The sequence below is a fragment of the Sceloporus occidentalis genome, unplaced genomic scaffold (genome assembly GCF_023333645.1).
Source record: "Sceloporus occidentalis isolate IW3139 unplaced genomic scaffold, rSceOcc1.0.p SCAF_5, whole genome shotgun sequence".
Lineage (NCBI taxonomy): Eukaryota > Metazoa > Chordata > Lepidosauria > Squamata > Phrynosomatidae > Sceloporus > Sceloporus occidentalis.
Genome location: NW_028316985.1, coordinates 146,970,435 through 146,980,590, shown reverse-complemented (window position 1 = coordinate 146,980,590; position 10,156 = coordinate 146,970,435). Strand labels below are relative to the sequence as shown.

Sequence of the window (10,156 nt, the reverse complement as noted above, 5' to 3'; positions counted from 1 at the left end):
GATTGTTCAAGAAAAGGCAGCCCTTGTCATATATTCTGAATAGAAGATGCAAAAAGTTCACACATCTCATTAGCACTTCAACAAGCATCATCTGACAAATGGTTCACATGCCATTCCATTAAAAGGAGGACCTGATATAGTCTTGTAGTGTTAAAGATAAGATTTATTACATATATGGAGAACCTGACTATCCATTTTAACAAAATGTGGTAGGAAAATATCAACAGCAGGTTGGCTGGATGTTTTGTTTTGCTTTGGATAAAGAAAATTTGGAGCTTTCAATTTAAGAACACAGTCAAGGGTGTACGATGCAAAATCAAGTAAAAATGTGTATGACTACTTGCAAACAAAACATAAGGAAACAAAAATTCAGTGAATCAGATTTCTCCTTTAACACTAGTATTTATTATTTATTGCACTGTATGAGATTAGGAGAATTTACAATTGGGGATTAATGCACATTTCATATTGCTTTGGGTTTGTCTCAGGTCTAATCTGTACTGCAGTAATAATGCAGTTACTGTTTTAACTGCCATGGCTCAATGCTATGGAATTCTGGTATTTGTAGTTTGTTGTGGCATCTCAGACAGGGAAAACGAAATATATCGCAAAACTACAAATCCCAGAATTCCATAGCATTAAGCCACAGCAGTTAAAGTTTTATGAAACTGCATTATTTCTGCAGTGCAAACTGGACCTCAGTCAGGAAAGATATGTGTTACTGGAGGGTAGAGGGAAAAAAGCTCATTATAAAATAGTGTTGATTTAAGACGGGGGAGTGTGAATCCTATTAGTTAATTCCAACTAAACCCATATAATCAAGTGTGGATGGCGGATCTGTTGGGGATTAGAGTACAATTCAAACCAAAATGTCATGCTTTGTATTTTCTGCATTTCTGAAGTGAAAGGTTGCATGAGCATTCCATAATAGTACAGTAAGGTAGTGTTCAGACTCTTCATCAAGGGTATGTAACTGTACTCTTCCAGTTGTTGTTGGAATGCAATTCCCATTATCCCTTACTACTGGTTATGCTGGCTAGGTCTCATGGGAATTGTAGCCTGACAGTATCTGGATAGTCACAATTTGCCCATCTCTGAGTGACATAATTTAGACAACATGGCTGAGTTACTGAGACAACTGTGCCTCTTAAAATGTCACAGGTGATGTCCAATTAGTACCTGTGATATATGCACTGTCACACACAACCTTTACAATGGGTTAAATGTAATGAAGTTAATTGCATTTAGGTCGCATTGAAATCAATATGAAAAGTTATGGATTACTTGCATTGCGACCTTGTACAATTCTCAATGTGTTCAGTAAAATTTCTGTGAATTTGCAGAAGAGGTAAAACTAATTTCCCCAGTAATTAAATTTTATTGCTTTGCTGGACTCTTCAGTAAAGATATATTGGACCTCCATGCAACCATGTTACAAATGATCAAGAACTGCACCTTTAGTCTGCAACTAGGCCTCTGATCACAATAGGAGCAAATGTTTCCCAAATAATTAATCAGTATAAAAATCAATTATATCAGTTATAATTTTGTTATACAGATGGGTTTCAGAGTAGCATCTCCTTCCAAATTAATCAACATCAGTATACAATTTGTCTACATCTAGACTGTTACTTTTAAGTCCCATTGCAATGGGTATCACTTAACATTAGCCATGACTACTTTTTCACACTTCTTTCAACAGGACTGAAGTGTGATTAGTTTAGTTTGAATCCAACCCAATATTCATGTTTAAGAGAGAATGAAGCTGTTAGATAATAATTATGAAAAAACTGTATACTATGGCTAATAGGGCACAATTGATCTATTGATCTGTACACCTTTGAAGGTAAACTTATTGAAGTTAGTAGGTTCAAGTTCTGAGTAGACATGTGTCTGCTGTAGAGGGCTATAATCTACTAACTCACATACTATAATAAAAGCGATATTCTTTTAGTTTTCATAGGGCTCCTTCTGCTTGTTTCTTTGTTGTTTGTTGTGTGCCTCCAAGTCATTTTTGACTTATGACGACACTAAGGCAAACCTATCATAGGGTTTTCTTGGAAAGTTTCTTCAGAGGGGCTTTGCCATTGCTATCCTCTGAGGCTGTGAGACTGGGACCCCAGAGGATTTTTATGCTTGAGCAGGGAATTGAATCCTAATCTCCAGAATCGTAGTCCAGTACTCAAACCACTACACCACACAGGTTCTCATGGTTCTCCCTCTAGTACAGTGGTTCCCAAACTTTGATCCTCCAGATGTTTTGGATTTCAGCCTCCAGAATTCCTGAATGTTAGCCAAACTGGCTAGGGCTTCTGGGAGTTGGAGTCCAAAATACCTGGGAGACAAAAGTATGGGAATCGCTGCTGATTGCCTTTGGGACTTCTCAGCATTTAGGCAAGCAGGAACAATAAGCAAGGTCAATTATAAGGCAGCTGTTCCTAAATGAGTGCCCTTGAGATGTGTTAGGCTAAAACTCCTCTCACTCCACTTGGCTGGGTGATGGTGGGATTTATAGTCCAACACATCTTGGGTGTAACCAGTTAGTAGAGGGTGCATTAATAAATTAGTTGTGCCCCACTATACCAGGGATGAAACTGGCACTGGAAAGTGAATAATGAAGCCAAAAAAAGGAAAGGGGAATTCTATGTCAGGCAATAATGAGAAACAGAACTGAAAATGAAACTAGTGCCACTCCTTCACTGCTCATATACAAACGCATGGAATTCCCACATCTCCAATGCTCTGGTTACTACTCTTAAGATGATATTGTATAACTGAGGGGGAAAAAAGATGTCAAAAAGGGCAACAGAGTGCTAAAAGATCTGGAGTGATTACCCTGCAACAGAAATATAATGTTTTGGGTTGTTTGCCTTTTTTTAAAAAAAGTGAGGAATGGGAGATATGATAGAGGCACGCAGAGTGGGAAGAAAGTAGATAAGGAGAAAATTCCTCTCTGACACACAGTATTAGAATCCAGCAGCAGCCAGTGATGTTAAATGATGAAAGGCTCAGGAGGAGGAGGAGCAAACAAATGGAAGAACTTTGTTATTGTGTGCTTCCAAGTTGTTTCTGTCTTATGGTGACCATAAGGTCAACCTATCCTGGGGTTTTCTTGGCAAGATTTGTTCAGAGGACATTTGCCATTGTGTTCCCCTGAGGGTGAGAGAGTGTGACTTGCCCAAGGTCACCCAGTAGGTTTTATGGCTGAACACTGGCTCAAACCCTGGTCTCCAGGGTCATTAGTCCAAAGCTCAAACCACTAAGCCACACTGGCTCTTGCACATAGTTAAATTGTGGAATTCAGTGCCTCAGGATATAGCTATGGCTGCCAGTCTGGATGATTTTAAAGGAGGATTGGAGGAAGGGACCATCCATTGCTGTCAGTCAGGATGGCTATCCTTCAGCAACAGAGGCAGTATGCCATATGGGTGGGGAGCACAAAACAGAGGGAATTTCACAAATATCTTGCTGGTGGGCTTTACCTAGGATTGACTATGCTGTGAACAGAAGGTTGGACTAGGGCAGCACCTGCTGGACAGAGATAATCCAATTTGATCCCATTTTAACTGCCATGGTTCAATGCTATGGAGTTCTGGGAACTGTAGTTTGTTGTGGAACCAGATCAGTTCCCAGAATTCCATAGCATCGAGTCATGGCAGTTCAAGAGGGGTCAAACCGGATTCTATTTTGTGGATGCAGCCTTGATAACCCTTTAGCCTGCTTTTTTCTGTTCTCCTAGCATGCATCTCCAGGCATTAGGCTTTTTAAGTGTGGTCTAGTGGTCAAAGGGTTGGACAAGGGTTTGGAAGACCGAGGTTTTATTCCCCACTGAATCATGAGACTCACTGGGTGACCCTGTGTGAGTTACACTTTCTCAGCTTCCCTCACAGCAGTGTTGTCAGGATGTAGTTGGAAAGGAAGAGTCCTCTGGGCTGCCTTAAGTCAAAAGGCAGGATATAAGTGTGATTATGAAACAGTGTGGTTTAGTGGATTGAGCACTGGAGCCCAGAGTTTGCATCCTGGCTTGGCCATGGAAACCCACTGGGTGACCTTGGGTGACACTCTCTCAGCCTCAAAGAAAACCAAAAGCAAAACCCCTCTAAAGAAACATACCAAGAAAACCCTGTGATAGGATCTCCTTAGAGTCACTGTAAGTCACACTCTCTAAGTCCCAAGGGAAACTACAAGCAAAACCCCTGTAAAGAAACATACCAAGGTACCCCTGTCATAGGATCTTCTTAGGGTTGCCATAAGTCACACTCTCTCAGCCTGAGCGAGTGGCAAGGGCCAAGCCCCTCCGAAGAAAGTTGCCAAAAAGAAAACCCCATGGCAGGTTTGCCGGCTTAGGGTCCTCATATGATGCCTAGAGGGCACACAACAACAAAAGGATCCTTATAGAGCAGCAATAGTTGTGCCTGAGGAACCTTTGTTCTGGATGTGTTTACCTAAGTGAGCAGCCCCAGGTTTATGGGATGCAGAGAGGGAGGGAAAAACGCCGAGGGAAGAGGAAGCTCTGCAGGTGAGGGACAAAGCGAGGGATGGAGGTGGGGGAGAAACTGGGCCCCACAACAAACTCCAACTCCCAGAATTCCATAGCCTTGAGCCAGAAAAAGAGTTAAAGCGGGGCCAAACCGGGTTATCCATCCAGTGTGGATGTGGGGAGCAAATAAGCCTCAGGGGTGCAGCCACATCCGCTCTCACCCTTGAGCTTGGACTCTGACCACTAGGGCAGGAGCAATGTACTGGACCAGGTGCCTCCCTTCTCCCTCTCTTTGGGGAGAAGGGTCCATGGGGGGCGATGGAGGGAAGGGAGCAGCCGCCCCAAAGGGAGCCCAGGCGCTTGGGGGGCACTCCCTCCTCCCTGACTGACTCACCTGTGCCAAGTGTTGTACCTTCTGAGCCAGGTGCCCTCAGGCAGGGATGGGTCTGAGTCACCCGGGGGTGGCTCTGCCTCGGAAGCCCCATCCCTGCCTCCCTCCCCTGGGGCATGCCTCGCCCAGGTGTGTGGCCCATCCCTCCAAGGTGGCACCCTTCTCGCCGGGCTTACTTAACCCAGTCTGTGCCAGGCAAGCAAGAGGGCCGGCTCACAACAAGCCCCAGCCGAGCTTTCTCTTCCGGCTTTGGAGACAGGTAAGTTAGGGCCAAACAGGTTGGAAACCATCAATAGACATCCTCATCCACACGCACAAAAAGGAGATGCAAGTGTACAGTTAAGAAAGCGGATAGGAAGAGTACATATTACATTCATCCCTCCATATTTGCAACTTTGATTATTCATGGATTTGATGAATATGTTCCCTCTGGGAATATCTAGGTCCTCCAGCGCAACTCTATGGTCAACCTGCACTGAAAAACCTAGAGATTCCTAGAGAGAATACTCCACTAGGCCTTTGTAGCTTCTCCAGTGTAGTTCTATGGTCAGTGTCTGTTGGATGTTGACCACAGAGTTGCAATGGAGGACCTAGAGATTCCTAGAGCTGGGTACCTCTCAGGTAAAAACATGGTATTCACAGGGATCTTGTGCCCCTAGCCCTAATGAATATGGAAGGACAAGTGTAATGCATTTGAGCTGTGGTGCTGGAGAAGAATGCTGAGGTTACTCTGGACAGCCAAGGACAGAAATAGGTGTTTGGTTTCAGAGAGATCCAGAGTAGTAGGGGGAGACATTTAATATCAGCAGCAGCTTTAAAAAATGAAACAACATTCAGAGACAAACAGTGTCATTCATGTAATTTTTATTTTCATAATGTAATTTAAAGCAAGAACATTTTTGCCCCAGAAATATTTTCTCCCCTTCCTCATACATGCATTCACTAGATATTAAAAAAGCAACCCTCATTCGTAAACAAAAAGTGCAACTGTCGTTCATGTAAACTTTTCTTTATAGTTTTCCATAGTTTTAGAAGTTATAAGTAAAAGCTATGGATGTCAATAAGGCTCATTGTTCTCATAAAATAATATTTTTTAGTAATCAAGTACTTGTTATTGTGGAATCGCCTGTAACTACAAACAATGAAATGCAGTCTTATCCGAGGGGTAAAAGTGTCACCCCACAAGGCCAAGAAATAACTAGATTTATTAATTGGGCAAATCCCATACACACTGAAAAAATCCTTTTTGCAAAAAGCTTAAAGTCAGCTAGAGCTATCTTCCAAAATAAAATTTCATAGAGAATAGAAAAGAGAGAGAGAGAGAAATAGTTGATAGAATACATACTTAAGTAGAGACTTCTAGATGGAATTTTACATGCAGTTATTTATAAAGCAAACTGCAAATTGTAGTAAGATTATTTTTAGGATTGTCAGTATTATTTAAACTTTCAATTACAGACCTGGAACCACTTTGGAAAATGCACAGATTTCATTGTGGCCGCTATGAAGAAATGGGAGCCCTTTCATATTTCATAGATAATTTTTCATATGCTGTTACAGGAATTTCTGAAATCAGTAATTTCTGCAGTTATTGTTTAAGGAATTTATTTGCAGACTTAAAAACCCATTGGGTTGGATTCAGATGTAGTTGTGTTAAAATGGACTGGTGCAACCACCCTTCCCTGCCTCTCTTTCTCACAGCAATTCTGCCAGACCGTAACATTAGAGCAATTGATAGATGGCCTGGGGACCCAATTGAATGGAGCCAGTTGTGAGGGTGAGTGCAGGAAATTTTGGGGAGATCTCCCCAATTGGGTGGTAGAACCTTCTACAAGAAAAGCAGAATTCAAATTCTGGATCCAACCCAGACAAATAATACAAATTGATTTATATATACCACACTGCAACAAAACAACTGTTTCTATACCCAAATTGCATACAGTTAGTTTCAATTTACAAGGGAAAATGGAAACAAAAATATATGAATAAAGAAAGCATTTAAAGTTGCAATAAAATATATAAGCAAAGGCATTGAGATACATAACTTTCTCAGTTAGTATACCACAGTTCATAAATAAAGTACAGAGCTTACTATTTACACTGAAGAGTTCAGATCAATAGAATTATGCTTCCAAACATTTAATCCTTAGGAAAGTCTAATGTTTTACAAGACAGAAAAGAATAGACAGATCACATTCAACAGTCTTCTTTGAAACCCGCAGGTTACCCAATGCAATCTTGGTTTGTTGCTTCTACAGGTTTTTGCTGTATTCTCTTGCAAACATACTTCAATGAACCTTGAGAGACTGGTCTTATTTCTAACTATTACAATCCCTGTGACAGAGCAAGCCACCATTAAGTAGCAGAGTGGATATATAGACCACAATTATCTCCCCACCACCACCACAACCATCAACATGGCCTTCTGAGAAGCAGCACATGGCAAATATTGTATTAAAACAACTTTCTGGGTGACAGAAATTGAAGTCAGAGTTTCTGTGCTTAAATTACCATGCCTCATCCACATTGTCCAGGTCACTTGAGAAACGCAAAACAAAACTTCTGCAGGTTAAATAAGGTGTCACTTCAATCTGAACTTTATATGTCTGACAGTGACGTAAACATAGCTGCAGCTTAATCAATAGTCTTTTATATTTTGCATGAGAATATTCTTTACAGTGAACGCAGAAATATTTCATCATGTCTTGTGAGTGCATAGCATGTTGCCAAACCCTTTTATCTCTTTAAATAGTTTTAGTCATTCTATTTTTTTTATTTACTGATACTAGAAAATAGCTAATTGATAAAACTACATCAATGTGCCCTCTATCTACTGCAGTATTTTTGAAATCTATTCACGGTCCTCAGATAAATAATTATTGTTCTTCTCATATCTGCTTCTTCATGCCCAAGTTACTTTTAGCAGGCAGGCCTGTGTGACACAATCACCACAGCAAGTTACTACATGAACATGTGTAAGGCAGTGCAATAAAGATACCAAGTGACTGAAATAGCTCCTCTTCTTTAAAATATTGCAAGTTCTTTAGAACTTCACAGTCTGAAAAGGCCTGTGTAATGATTATAGCATTGCTTTGCTCATTTGCATTAAAGTTTGCTTGTTTATTGTTCAACTGCACAGTGAACACTTCCGTTTTATTAATTTTTTAAATGATAACATACTCATGAGGTAGAGCTTAACATCTGTAGTAAAATTATTTTATCCTCTGTGATTACTTCTTCATGCCAACTTAAGGTTGTATGTATTTTTGTACCATTTTTGTCAAAAGCAAAACTTCAATATTTTTTAATTCTGAGATACGACTAGCTTAAATAATGATTTTTAGTACAGGTTACCTCATTTGCAATATTTGTAAGTGAGCACAAATTGTTATGATTTGGACTTTAACATAGGCTGCACAATTGTCATATGTAGGTAATCTGTTTCTAAAATTCCAGTAAAAGATTCAAATTGCCCTATAAGCATGACACTATAAACATGACACTGAGATTCTGGAGGGACTGATGCCATTAACAGTACAATCATATGGAAGTCCTCCCAGAATTAAGTCCTTGTCATAAAATAGGCCGGAACAGACCAGCAAGAAGGGGTGGCTTGAAGCCACTCCCACCAAAGCTGGATTGGGGCTGCGGCAAACGCATGTCGCAGCCCCAATCTGTCTTGTATGTGGCCCAAAAAGTAATGGAAAAGATCAATTCCTTTTTGGCTGGGAAAGAGGTGTGTTTCCTGGCCCCGCCACAGCCTGAAGCTGACTTCAAGATGCTCCGGCGGCATGTTGCACGTAAATGCGATGCCACAACAGTGTCTTGAAGCCGCCCACTTCTGGGTGGCTGCCTGACTTCCAGGCAGTGTGGGAGCGTATAAATGCTGCCCTCCCAAGCTGCCTGGACAGCAGCTTTAAAGGGCCATCTGTTCTGGCCCTTACTTCCAGACAAACCTTTAAAAAATCCAAATTCACATGTGTTTATACCAAACATCCATAATGCAATGGGAAGCAGTCACAAAGAACTGACATTCAAAACTGAACAATATCAAATTAATACAGCCAGTACGCCAGGGGAATCCTATAGAGATGATTTAGCTGGGAATAACAAGTTGTATCAGCATTCTTGTAATTGTACATCCATATCTCCCACAGAAAGACCACATCAAATTTGGAGTAAACATCTAGGGGGCATTCCCACTGGCTTAAACTCCGGGATACAAATCGAATTCAAGGTATAGCGTTCCTATTTGAACCCGAATTAACTCTAGAACAGTTCTAGATTAACCCGCAATCATTCCCACTAAAATCCGAATTAGAAATCGGGTTTTTTTTAAAATCCACGTTAGGGGCTTATAAACTTGAGGTAAAAAAATAGAAAGGAAACTCCAGATTATATGACCTTCATCAACCAGGTACATTCCAGGAGAACAAATGAAAATCAGATGACGCTACCTAGGCAACACTCAATGATCTATAAATATATGTTATTGCAGTGTTGTTTTTAAATCATACAAAAACAGGTTGAAAATGGTTGAAGTTTTGATATAAATTCCTGCCTATACCAATTATCATCATATCTCTCACCATATCTTTCTACTATATAGAAATCATATTAGATTTTTCAATCATGTTTTACTGATTAGAGGTAATTTCATTATCTAGTAAAACATCATTCTTTACCCCTAAAGCTACCTGTAATTTTAACTTATTTCTTACTACCATTACCAGAAGGAGTTAATTAACTTGTTTAAAATAATTTCACATCACATGCATTTCTCTCTTCAGATGAGCATGATGTCAACAGTATGCTATTGACTAATAAAACATTTAAAAATTAAATTTAATGCTACAAATAGATTCAGTGACCCCAAAATCAAAGTGCTATATGTATTCTCATATATTATATTAAGGTGTCTAAGCTTTGAATCAAAGCAAAAGGCGTCTTCTACTTCTTTTTATAAGTCTGCCTTATTAGAATTCATGCATTTCCAAACTGGCTCCATATCTGATGTAGACTGCAAAACTATGTACAATCCTGAAAAAGTGAACATTTTAAATAACAGTTTTCTTATTTTTAACTATCAATTAACACTACTTTTAACATATGGCCTACTGTTTTCACTGAATATGAAACAGCAGGAAGCAAAGTTTTGAAATGTCAAAGATGGCATTAAAAATCCAGAAGTTACATAAAACACTCTCTTTAACTATATTACTTATTAATTTCTGTACTTTAAGAGATTTTCTTTCTGGTTGGACTTCCATATTTTTCTTAATAAA

The 10,156-nt window shown here is 39.9% G+C and overlaps 1 protein-coding gene across 1 annotated transcript in view; it reads right to left on the bottom strand.

Moving 5' to 3' along the window:
- Positions 1–7: 7 nt before the first annotated feature.
- SETD7 (SET domain containing 7, histone lysine methyltransferase) overlaps positions 8–10,156 on the bottom strand; it is a 41,412-nt gene continuing 31,263 nt past the window's right edge. Inside the window, exon 9 of the mRNA XM_089525773.1 lies at positions 8–35. Coding sequence (XP_089381899.1) covers position 35 — 1 coding nt within the window. The 3' untranslated portion in view covers positions 8–34. The remainder of the gene's footprint in view (positions 36–10,156) is intronic.